The sequence below is a fragment of the Chiloscyllium plagiosum genome, unplaced genomic scaffold, assembly GCF_037043375.1.
Source record: "Chiloscyllium plagiosum isolate Xiang-an unplaced genomic scaffold, Cpla_swu_hap1 HiC_scaffold_26, whole genome shotgun sequence".
In the NCBI taxonomy this organism is placed as follows: domain Eukaryota; kingdom Metazoa; phylum Chordata; class Chondrichthyes; order Orectolobiformes; family Hemiscylliidae; genus Chiloscyllium; species Chiloscyllium plagiosum.
In genome coordinates this window covers 51,968,392-51,986,888 of record NW_028270164.1, presented here as the reverse complement: position 1 = coordinate 51,986,888, position 18,497 = coordinate 51,968,392, and the positions used below count along the sequence as shown (strand labels likewise).

At 43.5% G+C, this 18,497-nt stretch overlaps 1 protein-coding gene and 1 long non-coding RNA gene across 4 annotated transcripts in view; one reads left to right on the top strand and one right to left on the bottom strand.

Annotated features, from left to right (window-relative positions):
- The window catches only part of LOC122549112 (patatin-like phospholipase domain-containing protein 2), a 134,339-nt gene extending 133,293 nt beyond the window's left edge, over positions 1–1,046 (bottom strand). The window contains exon 1 of the mRNA XM_087973728.1: positions 575–1,046. Within this exon, the coding sequence (XP_087829854.1) occupies positions 575–946 (372 nt within the window). The 5' untranslated portion in view covers positions 947–1,046. The remainder of the gene's footprint in view (positions 1–574) is intronic.
- On the top strand, positions 827–16,214 carry LOC148145163 (uncharacterized). Of its 3 annotated transcripts, none has more exons than XR_015750964.1 (3): positions 827–957; positions 3,027–3,280; positions 14,350–16,214. It is a non-coding gene; the product is annotated as an uncharacterized LOC148145163 (long non-coding RNA). The 3 variants fall into 3 exon arrangements; XR_015750963.1 differs by lacking the exon at positions 827–957 and adding an exon at positions 1,274–1,459; XR_015750962.1 differs by lacking the exon at positions 827–957 and adding an exon at positions 2,460–2,792.
- Positions 16,215–18,497: the final 2,283 nt, after the last annotated feature.

The window sequence follows — 18,497 nt, the reverse complement described above, 5'->3', positions numbered from 1 at the left end:
AATTTCTCAACATTAAAGTCACTTATACAAGCTCAAATTAAAATGTTAAAGTGTAAGGAATTTCTGTGCAATCACAAATGAGGTTAGAATATAAAGAAACAAACATTACGGAATGATAAGCTGCAAGGACAAGAATGGCATGCTCTAGGCACCGAGCCAGTGAGTCAGCAGGTGACATAAAAAGCCTTTCCAGTTAAACAGTGCCTGAAGGCAGTAACTCGAGGAGAATGGAGAGGGAGAGTGAAAGAATGGGGGCAGGGGGAGAATAAATGCATGATGGATTACAATGTCTTGGACCAGACCTAGACAACTGTATATGAAGACCTTTTCCTTGTAACGATTTCTGTGGTTAACCGTATCCGTCCATTCAAACGTAAATGAGGGTGTCCCCATACCATGGAACCAAACCCTCAACGAGAGTACGCATCTGGAGGGGGTCGAAAGGACAGTGAGAAGTGGGGCAAAGGCAGGATGTGCTTGGTATAACGTGCAAACATTCTGCACAGTCAGAAAAGTTCCCCAAAGCCCTAACACTTTCAACCTGAACATCAGCTGAGCAAAAGTAGATTGTTACCTGGACAAGTTCCTCGTTGGAAGTGAAGTCAGAGACCAGGATGTTCTGTCCATCAGACACCCGGGTGAGGGAGATGAAAAGTCTCCCACAGGCAAGTTCATGGGCATTCTTGGGAAGATTCTCCACCAAACTTTTGCGTACAATCTGCAGTAGGTTCACTAAAGGGTGGATCGGTCCAAGGAACCATCTCCTTGACAGTCTAGCAATTCGCTTGAGGCTCTGGTAGAAATGGTCTGGAACACGGTCAGAAATGAATACAAGAGTGACGGGAGTCCATGAAAGGAAAAGAATCATTCGTGACAGAACACAATAAACTCTAAAGGCTGGATTTGGGGGATTTTGCAAATCTTCCATTTGAAATAGGAAAATCATCTAGCAAAACAGTTAAGTACAAAATTGAAATGCTGGAAATCTGAAAGCAGAAAATGCGAGAAATATTCAGCAGATCTGGCCACAGATGAAAGGCAACAGACCTGAGACATTAATCCGACTCAGTCCATAGGTGCTGCCAAATCCCTGGAGCATTCCAGGATCTTGGACTAAATTCTACATTTGTGTGTTCAAATTAACTGGTGCAAAGAAAACATTGAGGTTTAATTTTGACGCAGGTCAAGTGTGCACTCGAGAGTTATAGAAGTGGGAGGATAAATATTAACTGATACGTATGAAGTCAGAAATGTTTGGGGCAGCATGCTTCCGTTCATAAATATAATCTTCTTTCTCACGTTTGCTCTTTGAGTCTGAAATGAAATTCTGGGCAGAAAAATGTGTTGCTGGAAAAGTGCAGGAGGTCAGGCAGCATCCAAGGAGCAGGAGAATCGACGTTTCGGGCATAAGCCCTTCTTCAGGAATGAGGAAGGTGTGCCAAGCAGGCTAAGATAAAAGGTAGGAAGGAGGGACTTGGGGGAGGGGCGTTGGGAATGCAATAGGAGGAAGGAGGTTAAGGTGAGGGTGATAGGCCAGAGAGGGGTGGGGGCGGAGAGGTCAGGAAGAAGATTGCAGGTCAAGAAGGCGGTGCTGAGTCTGAGGGCTGGGACTGAGATAAGGTGATTGGAGGGTTCCTAAGCGGAAGATGAGACGCTCCAAACAGACCCCACCACCCAACATATATTTCCCTCCCCTCCCCTATCAGCGTTCCGGAAAGACCACTCCCTCCGCGACTCCCTCGTCAGGTCTACACCCCCCATCAAGCCAACCTCCACTCCCGACACCTTCCCCTGCAACCACAAGGAATGCAAAACTTGCTCCCACACCTCCCCCCTCACTTCCCTCTAAGGCCCCAAGAGATCCTTCCATATCCGTCACAAATTCACCTGCACCTCCACACACATCATTTCCTGCATCTGCTGCACCCGATGTGGCCTCCTCTACATTAGGGAGACAGGCCACCTACTTGCAGAACGTTTCAGAGAACACCTCTGGGACACCCGGACCAACCAACCCAACCGCCCTATGGCTGAACACTTTAACTCCCCCTCCCACTCCACCAAGGACATGCAGGTCCTTGGCCTCCTCCATCGCCAGACCATGGCAACACGACGCCTGGAGGAAGAGTGCCTCATCTTCCCCTGGGAACCCTCCAACCACAAGGGATAAATGCAGATTTCTCCAGCTTCCTCATTTCCCCTCCCCCCACCTTATCTCAGTCCCAACCCTCAGACTCAGCACCGCCTTCTTGACCTTCAATCTTCTTCCTGACATCAACGCCCCCATCCCCTCTCCGGCCTATCACCCTCACCTTAACCTCCTTCCACCTATCGCATTCCAAATGCCCCTCCCCCAAGTCCCTCCTCCCTACCTTTTATCTTAGCTTGCTTGGCACACCCTCCTCATTTCCGAAGAAGGGCTTATGCCTGAAACGTCGATTCTCCTGCTCCTTGGATGCTGCCTGACCTCCTGTGTTTTTCCAGCAACACATTTTTCAGCTCTGATCTCCAGCATCTGCAGCCCTCACTTTCTCCTTTGAAACAAAGGCCAACATTCCATTTGCCTTCCCTATGAGCTGCTGAACTTAGATACTAACGTTTTGTGGTTCACAATTGAAAGCATAGATCTGATATACACTGACCCTGGAAAATTCCTTGGCTGGGCTGAAAGGAAGTTTTTCCTCTTAAAGATGAAGTTGATCCAATGTTTCCAAAGACAGTTTCCATTATCAGAGTGGACAGAGGAATCTGAGAAGAATTATACAAAAGATGTGATTGTGGCACAGCAACAGGTAGCAAAGATTGAATGACAGAAAATGTGCCAAAAGCTGATTTTTTTAAATAAGATGTGGACACATTTGTATAACAGGAGAAATATTCTGTATTTGCCCGTCTTTTGCTGTATATGTAATTATTAATAACTTTGCTTTGATTAGTTTATTATAAATTAAGATTGTTCATATAAAATCTGTAGTTTCAGTCACAAAGTCTCACTGAGTTCCTCATTTCTCATTTATCTCTGACAGCTCCAAGGAGATGTGTTGCTTTCCACATTCTTCCAGGACATCAGCTACAATTCCTTCAAAGAACTCAATACATCCAAACTGAAGTGAGGAGCAAAGTGACACTGGAGAACCCCGACCTGGTCAAGTTTGCTTTTACCCTCGATTTTACTGCGAAGGTAGCAGGGCTGTGTACCCATCAGATCAAACAGATTACCGGCTTCGGGAGCCAGTATCTCTGGGAGTCTTGTTGGCACCTGCCCAGTTTTAGTGTGCAGGTGGGTGCTAACTACATCTTGCCCAGTCAGCAAGCTGGAAGAGCTGTGACTATGAGGGGCAAACCGTTCAAACTGGTTAGGGTCACGTTTCTGAAACCATTATGTATTATAAAGCTACTTAAAGTGTAAGAGCAGTACATTCAATCCAATTGTTCTACTATAGAGAGAGAGTTCCTCAAAATTCATTTTTACTGTAATTTCCTGTCCCCATCTCCGAAAGCTCCCGAACACCTCATTCCCTTTGTAAGCATCAGGTCTCTCCCTAAATGCATTAACCACTCTTTGTGAAGCAAACTCTCCGAAATATTCCGTGTCCTTTGTTGTTGGCAGTCGTATGTTTATGTTTCATTTATTTTGAACTCCCTCCTAAGTTTCCCCACATCCATCCTGTCAAACCTTTTTATAGCTTTAAAGATTTCTACTCGATCGCCAGTTTCCTAGAGACCACCTTCTCAACCTGTGTGATCTTTCTCAGTTCCCTGTGAATCTTTTCACGTCTGTCTCCAGTACTGCAGTTTCCTCTTTTGTTTGTGACGTAACAAATGGAATTATGCAATATTCAAATCTGATTCAGCCAAAGTTCTGTGTAAATGCTATTACCTCCCGGTTTTGTGTCCTATTCCTCTTGAAATGAATCCCAGTATCTTTGTTTCGCTTTTGTGATCTTCCCAATTTGTGGAAACACCTTTAGCAATCCATGACTCTGTTTGAAGGTGTCCTCGCTCTACCATCATGTTTTATTTTATATCCTCCCAGGATGAAGTGATTATTAATAGCTCCCACCAACACAAACCACTTCATTCTACTATATTGAACTTTCTTTGCAATTTCTTCACCATTCTATAGATCTGTTTATAGTTCCTCCATCTTTCTGTAGTCTCCCCACACTGTTACGTAAATCCCTGAATTTGGTATCATCTACACATTTTGACATATGTCCAAATTGTGAGGTGTAATCTATCATGTTAGTAATTTTGGTCGAATAATAATTGCTCTTCAGGGACTGACCAATTCTGTGGGTTAGTTTATTTAAAACAGTAAAAGTTATAAAACAGACATTACAGCAAGCCAACTGATTTGTGTGTGTGAACATAGAAATGGAACAGTACCGACCCTTCGGCCCACGATGTTGTGTCGATCATTTATCTTAATCTAAGATCAACCTAACCTACACACCCCTCAATTTACTGCTGTCCATGTGCTTGTCCAGCAGTCACTTAAATGTCCCTAATGTCTCTGACTCTACTACCACAGCTGGCAGTGCATTCCACACACCCACCACTCTCTGTGTAAAGAACCTACCCCTGACATCGCCCCTAAACCTTCCTCCAATCACCATAAAACTCTGACCCCTCGTGACAACCATTTCTCCCCTGGAGAAATGTCTCTGGCTATCTACTCTATCTATGCCTCTCATTACCTTGTACACCTCTATCACGTCACATCTCTTCCTCCTTCTCTCCAGTGTGAAAAACCTGAGCTCACTCAACCTCTCTTCATAAGACAAACCCTCCAATCCAGGCAGCATCCTGGTAAATCTCCTCTGCACCTTCATCTATATCCTTCCTATAATGAAGTGACCAAAACTGGACACAATATTCCAAGTGTGGTCTCACCAGGGTTTTATAGAGCTGCAGCAAAACCTCGCAGCTCTTAAACTCAATCCCCCTGTTAATGAAAGCCAAAACACAATACGCCTTCTTAACAATCCTATCAACTTGGTGGCAACTTTGAGGGATCTATGTACATGGACCCCAAGATTCTGCTGTCCCTCCACACTGCCAAGAATCCTTTCTTTAACCCTGTATTCAGCATTCAAATTCAACCTTCCAAAGTGAATCACTTCGCATTTATCCAGGTTAAACTCCATCTGCCACTTCTCAGCCCAGCTCTGCATCCTGTCAATGTCTTGTTGTAGCCTGCAACAGCCCTCGACACTATCTACCAAACCACCAACCTTTATGTCATCAGCAAACTTACTAACCCACCCTTCCACTTCTTCATATAAGTCATTTATAAAAACTACAAAGAGCAGAGGCCCCAGAACAGATCCCTGTGGGACACCACTGGTTACCATCCTCCAGACGGAATACCGTCCATCCACCATCACTTGCTGTCCTCTTTCAGCCAGCCAATTCTGTATCCAGACAGCCACATTTCCCTGTATCCCATACCTCCTAACTTTCTGAATGAGCCTACCATGGGGAACCTTACCAAGTGCTTTACTAAAATACATATACATTATATCCATTGCTCAACCTTCGTCAATTTGTCTGCACACAGACAGACTCACAATAGGCTAATTCCCCAGGCAGAGTCGCAGCACTATATACACTCATAGAGTACAGAGACACCTTTAAAGGTGAGCAGATGGCAGTGGTGAGTGAATTTCTTTGGGAGCTTTCTTTTCTCATGTCACCTCTGAAATAATTCAACGGAGGCCTGTATCCTGTCACCTAGTCATCCTTTATTTATACATTCATAGTACTTAACACTGATCCAGTTCCCTCAGAGCCAGCTCTGAGTGAACAGAATGTCTGACATTGCTTTTATCTGTCAGCCAGGGTTAATCTGGTCTAATCAGGGAATGCAGTTTTATGAGGTCCATCGAGCTGACCTTGCTTGGATCACTGAACAACATCCACCTGATCAAGTCCCCTCAGGATCTTCTATGTTCCAACTGAAGTCACTTCTCACTCATCAGAAGAATACAGGCCTGGCCTGCCTAGCCTTTCTTCAGATCAACTCATTTTAGGTATTTGTCTGGTAGTGTTGTTGATAAATAAGATCTGATAAGTATCCTGGGGAATGCTCTTTATTTCTTCTGATGATGGTCCATGTTCTGTGTGTTGTGATGCCACACAACAGACAAAGAACACTGATAGGAACTGTCTCACCTTCACATAATGACCCGATTTGATGTTTCACATCAGGGAGAATGTCCTTTTGAACAGATCTGTTCCTTGTTCAAATGAGAGGGTTGAGGCCTCAGGCCAGGCCTCTATTCCAACTAAGAACACCTGCCAGCATCTCCAAAGGTCTCTAATACACCCAAACCTTGGCCTCAAACCCATTCCCTGCATCAGGCCCCAGACTTCACCCCAAACACATGATCACCCCCAGGCCTGCAATCCTTCTCCCTGAGGCAAAGGCAAGGACTGCAGAGATTAGAGTTGAGAGTGTGGCACTGGAAAAGCACAGCAGGTCAGGCAGCATCTGAGGAGCAGGAAAATCCATGTTTCAGGGAAAAGCCCTTCATCCGACCTGCTCTGCTTTTCCAACACCACACTCTCAACATCCTTCTCCACTGAGCCTGGCCTTCCCCAGAATAAGCCTCTGGGATCAAACTCTATGAAAAGCTACGGTTGTTTCTTTTGTTTTGGAACATGGTTGTTGTTAACATTTTCTGCCTCTTGCCTAGTGGTGATGGGTATTGTGAGAAACAAAAGCTCACTCACTTTAATAATTTCAGTCCGAGACTTATTTCTGATCAGCCATTTATTTGTACACCTATAGATGGGTGCTTTGTCGAATGACCTAGTAAGGTAATTACAGAATGCACACTATATCCAAAAAAGCCTCACAATTTATACCATATGTTTTCCTTATTCCATTGTCTGTTCCCTGCTTCGCTTACGTCACTCATTTCCTTAAGACTTATCCCACAACTTCTGTTTATCCTGTCTTGTCCGTGACAAACTCTTATCTCTGACTCCCATAAGGGTGTTTGACGTCAGTCTATTATAGATTATTGATTAGGCATATCTTTTCTTCTATCAGCATCTATTTCCATCCAGAGGCCACTTTGACCTCTTTGATTAGGGTTAGTTCCTGTGTCTTGAGGAGGGGAAACAGATGCTTTCCTGTTTGCCCATATATTCCTGAAGAAGGGCCTGTGCCCGAAACGTCGAATCTCCTGTTCCCTGGATGCTGCCTGACCTGCTGTGCTGTTCCAGCAATAAAGTTTCAACCACATATCCACCATTGTTCTGTATTCATGTCTCATGCTTTCTTTTTGCTGAATATGTATATGCTCATTCCTGTTCTGTATCAGAATTTATACTTGCAGAAATAACATTAATTCATTTATATCCCACAATTTCCCCTTTTTCTTTTCATTACTATGTGTTATCTTCTGCATTTTTGTCTCCTTTTTTTTAACATTGTTCCCCAAATTCGCAAGCATCATTTCAGAGATTTCATCCATCTTAGTCTCACTCATTTCCTTATTATTTAGTTGATAAAGTTCCTCTGTCTGATTCCCCTCAGGGGCATTCGTTTCACCAAGGCTGTTTCAATCAGCCTCTGGGTCAGCCCTCGTATACAGGGTATGACACAACAGCCAATGGCCACCAATACCCTGACTACTACTATCAGGGGAGTAAGGATAGAAACCACCACCCCCTTCCATTTTCCAAACCAGGATTCAAGCCACCCTGTGAGAGATGTGTCTACTCCTGAATTCTCAGCCAGTTCCTCTGCTAAGGTAGTCAATCCCCGTAAGGCCCGAGTAATCGAACCATCAGGCGCAGTGTTATTAGGAATAAAGGTACAACAGCTTCCTCCTAACATCACACATACACCCCCTTTCTCTGCTAAAATCATATCAGGGGCTATTCTATTTTTCCATGCCATCCTACTTGTCGCATCAAGCTGTTCTGATATTCCTTTAACCGCCTCTCTTGTATAATTTATAAATCGCTGTTGATTATAAAAAATGTAATTTATCCAGTCTACATTGTTATTAATTGTTACCCACCAAAAGAGAGCTGACTCAAAGCCTGCTGCAATCTGGTTACGAGCGTTGAATTCAGGTACTCCCCTAGGGACTCCTACCGAATCAAGATAAATCCTGTCATCAAAAGAAGTATCTAACAGTAATCTCTTACCTCTTCCCTTCTTCCCTACGATCTTTTCCTTCTCAAATGCCAAGGTAAATGGAATTGCCAATTGTACAATTGCACATATCCCTTTCCAATCTGGAGGTAGGATGGGTCTCAATACTTTTCCTCCACAGTACCACCACAGATCCGCTCGGGGAACCTTTAGTGCTGAGTAGTTCCCTCCCTTCTCCGTTTCGGTAACATTCTTAATCTCTGTCCATAATTTCAGCTCCCCCAAATGTCTCGACCGACACGTACCTCGCCTGTGCACACATGACGTGTGATTTCCAACTGCAGCGGAAAATGTGGGGGGAACTTTTGCATCTTTCTCCTCCAAGGAAGGGAACATCAGAGATAGGGAGGTACAATTCCTATCATTCCATGCAGTCTCATCCTGGTACAGGGCTATCATACATTTCATGCCCTTCCTGTCTCGCTTCCACCCAAGCGGAAAGGGAACCACCTGGGCCACTGGCCTACCGGAGGCACATGCATAGCAATTGCTTTTGTTCAGACTTTTTACAGTATACTTTACCCATTCAACCCAGGCATTTGCATCCCCGTACCCAGTCTCTATCTCGATGGTCTGTTTCAAATCCTTTACCTCTATAATTTTTACTACTTTAGGATCATCGGGAGGGGTGAAAGGTTGTATCTCATTACCCAGTAATTCTACCCATTTTTCCCTGTCCTATGCTAATTCGAAAACAACAGCCCACAAACTCCTTCCCATTGCTTTCATTTCAATCCCAAATGTTTCATTTAATTGTACCTCATAAGTGCCACCTCCCAAAACTGCTTCGTGCCATGTGGTTTTCCTTATCGTTAAATATATGGGGTTACACTTTTTATCGGGACAATCGCGTGCTGGTCGGAAGGGGGCCCGGTGTATTGTGACAAGACCATTATACCAGGTACCATCCCCGAGGCCATCCCCATAGGACTTAAGATGTATCTCTGAGTTGCGGTATTGTCTCTGATTAGCTACATTCCCACAATTTACTAAGCTACATACATCAGTGTCTATTACTTGTGGATTATCAGACTCAGGAACCATTAATAATACATATGAAAATGATATGTGACAAAATCCTAATACCAAGAGGGCTAGCATCATAACTCTAAGCATTCCCAGTATTCTGATCATTATGCTAAAACACAAAAAGGCTTAATATACAATCTTACAGAAATAATCCCGCGCTCGCGTCGCCACTGTATAGTCAGCTACTCAAAGTCTCTTTAGTCTGAGTTTCAGCGGGTCTTGCATTGATTCGGCTGTCCAGACTTCTTCCTCAACTGGAGGGTCCACTGGCCCTTTGATCCGAGTGTAATGAGTCCAGCCTTTTTCCGCCGTCCTTATTGCCGTTTCGGTAGTCAAAAGAGCCTGATACGGCCCTTCCCAGTCCGGCTGCAGCTTAGTCTCTGTCCATGATTTTATTAAGACCCAATCTCCTGGCCGGATGGGATGAACAGCAAATTCAAAGGGTGGAGTCTGTGCCAATAGACCCTGTTTTCTGAGGAAAGATAAAGAGGAGGACAAGCCCAGTATATACTTCTTTAAAAACAAATCTTTAGTTTCAGGAATTGGCAATTCTCCCTGCGTTCCTAAATAAGGTAATTCAAATAAGATTTCATAGGGGGATAGTCCCAAATCTTTCCTCCGCCAAGGGACAAGCCCAAAAGGCATCCTTTAAATCTATCACACTAAACCATCTGTAATCATGAGGGATCTTACTTAACAACGTGTAGGGGTTTGGCACCACTGGGTGCCTGACCTGCACTATCCGATTTAATGTTCTCAAATCCTGCACCAATTGATAAGTTCCATCAGATTTCCGTACTGGTAGAATTGGAATATTATAAGGAGACATACATGGTTCCAATAGTCCATCTCGAATCAGTCCCTCAATTACTGGCTGCAGTCCTCGTTTATCTTCCATGGAAATAGGATATTGTCGCTCACAGACAACGTCCCCTTTCTGTTTTAAATTTATTAAAAGGGGAGGGATCTGTAGTTTTCCACAATTCCCTTCTCTAGTCCATACTATAGGGTCTATCTCTCTCTCTGTATCCTCTGTCAATATTGCCAGTTGTACAACTAATTCTTTTTCCTGAACTCCAATCTCCAGTCCTAAGAGGATAATTAGGTCTCTCCCCAGTAAGTTACTTCCTATATCAGGGATATACAGCAGTTCCCCTGTAACCCTACTTTTAGGACCTTCTATCATCATAGGTTCAAATAGTGGAACAGTAAATCCTTCCCCTTTCACCCCTGAAACAGTAATTGACCGTGTTAACATTTCTACTTTCTTTGGTTTAAAATTCAGCGATGACCGTGCTGCCCCCCGTATCTACTAGGAAGACTACCTCTTCCCTACAGGGTCCCACCTTCAAGTTTATCAAGGGTTCCTGGTGGGCCCCCGAGGGCAGGAACCCCTGACACCCCTATTCTTCATCATAATTCATAAGCGGAATTGCCTTTTCTTCCCTTTGTAGATCAGGACACTCCCGCTTAAAATGCCCTATCTTTCCACAATAATAGCATCCTGCCTGTAGCGACTTCCATCTCTGCCCCTGTCGCTCAAACCCTCTATCAAATGTTCCCCCTTGTCCTCTCCCTCTTTACAAACACTTTCTGTGCCTCTCTCAACAATTCATCTAATGGTTTTTCACTCCATCCTTCTATCTTCTGTATCTTTCTCTGTATGTCTGGCCATGCTCTTGTCACAAAATGTACTTTCAAAAGATCCTGTGCCACTGGGTCCTCAGGGTTCATTCCAGAGTATTTCCGCATTGAGTCCCTTAATCTTTGCAAGAAAGCTGAGGGAGTCTCATCTTTCTCCTGTCTAATTTCAAAGGCTTTAATCAAATTCTGTGACTTCGGAACTGCCTCCCTTATTCCTTTTAGAATCAGGTCTTTCAATTCCCTCATTTCTTCTCTATGCTCCGGGTTTTGGTTTTCCCACTGGGGGTCTCTGAGGGGAAACTTCACCTCTCCCTGTCCAGCATCCCCATCTCCAATCGGGTGTTCCCTGTCCCATATTTTAATGGCAGCTCCTCGTATAAGTCCCCTCTCCTCCCCAGTAAATAGTATATTCAAAATAGACATTAATTCAGCCCAGGTATACAGACTGGGCCCCAAAAATTGATCAATTTGTTCAGACAACCCCACCGGATCCTCAACCAGGACCTCCATTTCCTTTTTAAATGTTCTGACCTCCCCACTGGTGAGGGGGGCACTTACAAACCCAATCTCTTTGTCCCCTATGGGTACCTCCCAAAGGGGATAAGTCGTTACGTTTTTCCCCTTTATCTTTTTTTTTAAAGAAATATTGCAATATTTCTAGCTCCCCATAACTTCAAACACCAATTCATCAATTCATGCTTGACTAACCTTCAAAGCCTGTTCCTAACTTATAAATATATTTATATATATTTACGTTCATTTCTTCAGTATTTAATAGTCAAAATGCAAAATGCATACAGTTCCCAATTTTGCAATTCACTGTAATTACCCAGTTTTAGTCCTTTAATTTAGATCCAGAATTAGTTTCCTTAAATAGTCCTGACCAATCATTGCTCAATTACAATACTATAAGTCGTAAAATAATCAGAGCTTGCCTTAAAAGAATTTGTCTACTCAAGTTTTTTCAAAAAAAAACTTCTAATGCATGAACAATGGCTGAATCCAAGGTCACAGATATTAACCATAGAATTTTGCTTTTACTACAATCTAATGTTGAACTGAAACTTCAACTGTCCTCCATAAATCACTGTTATGTAAAGATAAAAGAGATTAGTTAGAAACTGATAGTAAGGCAGTCATGATCTGTAAAAAGAACAGGAGTTATCATTCCTTTTTTTTTCTTCATAATCACAATAGAATCCTTAACCTTAAAAGAAATCATGTTAAGTTTCCATAACAAAATCAGATTCAAAACAGTCCTGGAACACAAGCTCCAGGGAATAAAACACAAACATTCAATCACCAACAAACAAATGTTCACTCAAACCAAATCACAAAGGGTTAAACTTCCTACCAGCTGTACAGCTCTTTTCATTCTCTCTCTCTCTCACTCTCACATTGACATATAAATTCAGATATTCACAAACCCAGTCTTCGTCCGATCTGTACTTTGGCCAGAAGACAGCGGGACGAAGAATGGAGTCCTTAGTCCATACAAAGCAACAATATTTAATCATCTTTCTCCCTTGTACAAGTATTATTTTGCCACAACATCCTGCCAAAGGACTTTCCGGAGGAATGTTGTAAGGGACCCCGCCTCCATTTCCATTGCCGTGTCCTTACTTTGTTTCCCCGGAGGCTTTTTCCTTACCCAAAGCGCAAGCCATAGTGAGTTCCTTCGTTAGTCCCTTATTAACTACTAAAACTCAATCCCGGCCACCAAGGCAATACTTAAAAGTCAATTTTCTTACCTTGGTCTGTGCACAGAGTTGCCTGGCCCCTTTTGTCACCGTATCTTCTATCGAGCTCCTATCACTGTCTGATTCAGATGTCTCTCTTATAGGATTCACATCAGTCACCCAAGGGAGCAGACCAAACCGGGACACGAGACCGTTCCTCAATGGGGAACGGGACGCGTCTTCCCAGTGTCCAAGGCCAGCCACTCCCCCCGGTGATGGAAGAAAATCCCGGACGAGCCCCCAATTGTGAGAAACAAAAGCTCACTCACTTTAATAATTTCAGTCCGAGACTTATTTCTGATCAGCCATTTATTTGTACACCTATAGATGGGTGCTTTGTCTAATTACCTAGTAAGGTAATTACAGAATGCACACTATATCCAAAAAACCCTCGCAATTTATATCATATGTTTTCCTTATTCCATTGTCTGTTCCCTGCTTCGCTTACGTCACTCATTTCCTTAAGACTTATCCCACAACTTCTGTTTATCCTGTCTTGTCCATGACAAACTCTTATCTCTGACTTCCATAAGGGTGTTTGACGTCAGTCTATTATAGATTATTGATTAGGCATATCTTTTCTTCTATCAGCATCTATTTCCATCCAGAGGCCACTTTGACCTCTTTGATTAGGGTTAGTTCCTGTGTCTTGAGGAGGGGAAACAGATGCTTTCCTGTTTGCCCATATATCCACCATTGTTCTGTATTCATGTCTCATGCTTTCTTTTTGCTGAATATGTATTTTCTCATTCCTGTTCTGTATCAGAATTTATACTTGCAGAAATAACATTAATTCATTTATATCCCACAGGTATTTTTCTGAAAATGTCAGTAACAGCTTCGATATAACTGGGTAGCTTGCTAGGCCACTTCCGAGAGCAGTTTAAGAGCATGTGCCTCCCTGATGTGGGACCGGTGTCACATATTGATTCAGTAGTAGTTGGGAGGTTATGTTGAGGCCGTACAGGACATTAGTTAGGCCACTTTTGGAATATTGTGTGCAATTCTGGTCTCCCTCCTACAGGAAGGATGTTGTGAACTTGAAAGGGTTCAGAACTGATTTACATGGATGTTGCCAGGGTTGGAGGGTTTGAGCTATAGAGAAAGACTGAATAGGCTGGGGCTGTTTTCCCTGAAGCGTTGGAGGCCAAGGGATGACCTTATAGAGGTTTATAAAATCATGAGGGACATAGATAGGGTAATCAGACAAGGTATTTTCCCTGGGTTACAGAAGTCCAGAACTAGAGGGCATAGGTTTAAGGTGAGAGGGGAAAGATTTAAAAAGGACCAAAGGGGCAACTTTTTCGTGCAAAGGGGGTTGCGTCTATGGAATGAGCTGCCAGAGGAAGTGGTGGAGGCTGGTACAATTACAACATTTAAAAGTTATCTGGATGGGTACATGAATAGGAAGGGTTTAGAGGGATATGGGCCAAGTGCTGGCAAATAGCACTAGATTAATTTAGGATATCTGGTTGGCATAGATGAGTTGGACCGAAGGGTCTGTTTCTGTGCTGTGCATCTCTATGACTCTATATAACTGGCTAATAATGATAATGTTAGTGAATCTGTCTCACCATTACTGAGTTCAGCTTCTTAGCTCCAAATTTTTAACATTGATTTCAGATTTCCAAATAACTGCAGTGGAATTTGAACTCAAACCCTCTCCAGATTATTAGCCTCATAAAGTACATTCTGTATATGGTTTTGTGACCACATCATATGACCACCAAACCCACTTTGTGCAATCTTCCACCTTTTCAGCAGGAAACAGCAAACAACACGGAGAAAATTCCAAGTCCAGATTGAAGAGTGAAGGTCAAATCAAAGACTGATTTTCTTGCCAGGGGATGGCCACCACTTCCTGAAACTTTATACTAACCCAGACTGATAAACTGGCCTCACTACGAAATCAGCACTCAAACATCCTGACTTAGAAATGTATCACTGTTCCTTCACTGATATATTTTGTTGCTGAGTGAAGATCCAGGAAGTCCCTCCCTAATGGCATTGTGGGTGGGTCACCGCTACCTTCTGCAGGACGGTTGGGGATAGACAATAAATGCTGGGCTCACCAGTGACTCCTTCATCCTGTTAATAATTCCCTATTTAAAGAAGCTCTAGTTTTGGATAAGATTATCAGTCTTTTACTGTTACATTGGGAGATGGAATCCACAGGTGGATGACAAAATGTCTGTACGAGGTGCTGCAGTTAGCCTGATCTCTCGCTGAGGGAACCAAGTGAATGGCCTTCCTGTGATAGACTTTGCTGGGAACAGGTAGATCCCGACTCCAGAATGCACTGTGTCTTTAATCTGAGAATAACCTTTGATTTGTTCTGAATGGGTCATTGGTAGAGTCTTCCAACCAGCCTTGACCCTCTGGGGATCAGAGCAGAAAGGAAGTGGTAGATATTGGCAGAATTACAATGTTTAAAAGGTTTGGAGGGATATGGGCCAGGAGCAGGCTGGTGGGACTAGGTTTGTTCAGCATGGACTGGTGTGGCCCGAAGACTCTGTTTCTGTGCTGTAAGACTGTGACTCTGTGATCTGCAGAAGTTCTGTCTTGTATAAAGTTTATACAAGACAGACAACAATAGATTTCTAAGTGATACGGAAATCAAAGGAGTATGAGGATGGGGATGTGGAATGGTGCTGAGGCAGAACACACATGGTCTGTTTGAATGATAGAGCAGGCCTGAGACTGATTGGCCGACTCCTGCTGCTATTACCACTGTTTTATCATTCCATCTCCATGCACGCTGTACTTTGAGGTGAGATAGTTTCTTTGAAACCTTGCACATTAATGTTTCTGGTGAAATGTCTCTCTGTTCAGGTAGTATCTGCTGTACACGTGTTATTGGTAACTGCACAGTTCCCAAAGCCAGCTGTTAACATGCAGAGATATTTGACAGGCTGCTACCTGAGCGACTGCTCATGTGGAAGGATTAATTTACGCTGTAACACTATCCCAGAGCAGGTGGCACACCTTTGTATGAAATCCTCATATTGCACGGTTTCCAAAGCATAGCAGACTGTGAAAAACAGGGCAGTCCCATGAGCAAGCTGACCTGACCTGGTTCCTTATTTATTCAGTTAACCACAAGACATCTCAACTCTGTGACAAGTGTTGTACACAAGTGTGCACACAAGTGCTTTGGGAGCAACATAGGTTTCATATTTACTGATGTGCTTATATTGGGTTATTTATAGCATTTGGAGGTTTTAAAGGATAATGTTAAAGTGCTGCTGGAGGTATTAATGTGAATGTCCACAGGTACATGGCATGTTTGCAGAAGGAATTCATTGAACTTGAAGAGTTAATTCTGTTTCTGTCTCTCCACAGATGTTGCCAGACCTGCTGAGTTTCTCCAGCAATTCCTGTGTTCATTTTATTTCAGATTCCCAGCATCCGAAGAATTTGACTTTTAAGTGGTTAGTTTCCTTGTTCTGTTTGCAGTGAACAGACTCCTGTACTCGGGTAATTAACAATTAAGAGTGAGGGAAGAAATTGCAGGTGATTAGAATTTATGAACGGGTGCTTAGTGGATTGTGGGAAAACTTTTCAAGGAAGTATCGCGATTTTCTGAAGAATGGTCCTGTTCAAATATATGATTGATTAAGGTGGAGGGTAATTATTTCTGTTAAAAGCCTTTACACCTACTAAACCAAATAAAGTTTTTTTTAAAAAATCAAATTTTAAATCAGATTCAATTTTTAAAGCATAAAATAATGTCAAATGAAGTTGATTTTAATTCATTTACAGAATGTGTATGTCGCAGGCTGGGCCAGCATTTATTGCCTATCAGTTAAAAGTCAACCACATTGCTATGGGTCCAGAGTCAAGTGTAGGCCAGACCACAGGATGATAGCAGTTTCCTTCCCTAAAGGACATTAGTGAACCAGATGGGGTTTTACAACAATTGATACTGGTTACATGGTCATCATGGGTGGGATGCTCTTTGGAGGGTCATTGTGGATTTGATGGACCGAATGGCCTGCTTCTACACTATAGGGAGTCAATGATTGGGCTCGCTCTTCATTCCAGATTTTTAAAACGTTGAATCTGCCATATGATATTTGAAGCCAAGACCCTAGGTTAGTAATCTAATAATATTACTATTACACCATCACCTCCCCACTATGTCACTTTTGGCTAGATGTGAAGGATGTGGTTCAGGCCTACTCTCTGATTTATAGTTATTCAATTACCTGCACTGTGTCAGCAGAACCAGTGTGGACCAATCAGGAGTGTTTATACCTCAGGGCCTTGATGGATACTTATAGAGTCATAGAGATGTCCAGCATGGAAACAGACCCTTCTTTCGCTGTGTCATCAAACGACACATTAATGATGTAACTGAGGCCTGAGTCATCCTGCATCCACAAATAGAACATCCCGAATTCACTCTACAAAGAGTTATTTTCCAGTATTATTTTTGACTGAATGTTTAAAGCCATTGGAAATGTGAATAATTGGAATTCTCCCAATACATTTGCTAATTGTTCCCACCTTGGTGCCGGAACGAGCTTCATTTAAAGTAGCTGCAGGAAGGAGCAGCAGAGCAATGCCAAGGGAAGGAGCAATGATTGAGCTCTGGTTTGAACCTTGTCAGTGATGGGAGCCAATCTTTGACACACACCAAGCTTTCCAGCCAGTCTTTCTTCAAACCTGAAGGATACAGATAGCTGTCAATGTCAGACCTGGCTCGGTTTGACTGCTCTCACCGAGTGCCAAGCAATGCCTTCTCTTTCCTCTTCAGCACCATTACTTCTGGTGCCATCACCAAATCCTTGCCCTCGCCCCTCTACTTGCTGCCCCTCACTGACATCATCTGAAGACAGTGCCAGTTTTCACATGAACACTGAGGACACACTATGTACCTCACCAACACTGCTGCCTTTCATCACTTTGCTCCTCAGACAGAGGAGTTATGGTCATGTTACTACTGTCTTGCCTTGACATTTAGTGCAGATACAAAGAAAGAAAGTTTGTCATGGCTGGCTGCAGGTCTCAGTCAAGTCAAGTGGAATTGCTTTTGCTCAGTGTTTTTCTGCACGGTAAGTCAAGGGCAGCCTTAAGTATGCAGTCCTGTTGCTTGGACACGGTCAGTCAGCTGACTGCAAAGGCAGAATGCTCTCCTGATAAGGGGTGAGGAACTCAATGTTAGGCAGCCCTTCATCTTTCTGCCCTATTGGGCGCAGGTTTACTCCTGGAATGAGAGAGAAGCAGGTATTATGTGAGATAAAATTGGGAGGTCTGCCATTACTGTTGGGGCAAAAGGGGAGGCACCCCAGATGAGTCAGTTGCAGCAGAGAGGGCATGCAGGGTTAGTGATGTCAAGGGTTGGTGGAAGTGAGAGTGAGTGAGGGAAGATGTTGCAGGTAATAGTGAGAGGGGTAGAGCCTAAGCCCTGGGGGTGGGGGGTGGGGGGGGGGAGGGTATAGGTGTTGGGAGGTCATGTTACAGTTGTACAGGACATTGATTAAGCCACTATTGGAATATTGCATGCAATTCTGGTCTCTTTCCTATCAGAAAGATGTTGTGTAACGTGAGAGGGTTCAGAAAAGATTTACAAGGATGTTGCCAGGGTAGGAGGATTTGAGCTATAGAGAGAGGCTGAACAGGCTGGGGATGTTTTCCCTGGAGCATCGGGGGCTGAGGGGTGACCTTATGGAGATTTGTGGGATTATGAGGGGCATGGATGGGATGAATGGGTGGGCTCTTTTCCTTGAGGTTGGGGAGTCCACAACTGAGGGGCATGGGTTTGGGGTGAGAGGGGAAAGATGTAGGGGAGACCTAGGAGACAATTTTTTCACACAGAGGGTGGTATGGTGATGATGGCATTACACAACCATGGCTGATGAAGGAGCCTATAAAGTGACCAAGAGCACGGGGAAATCAGAAGATTG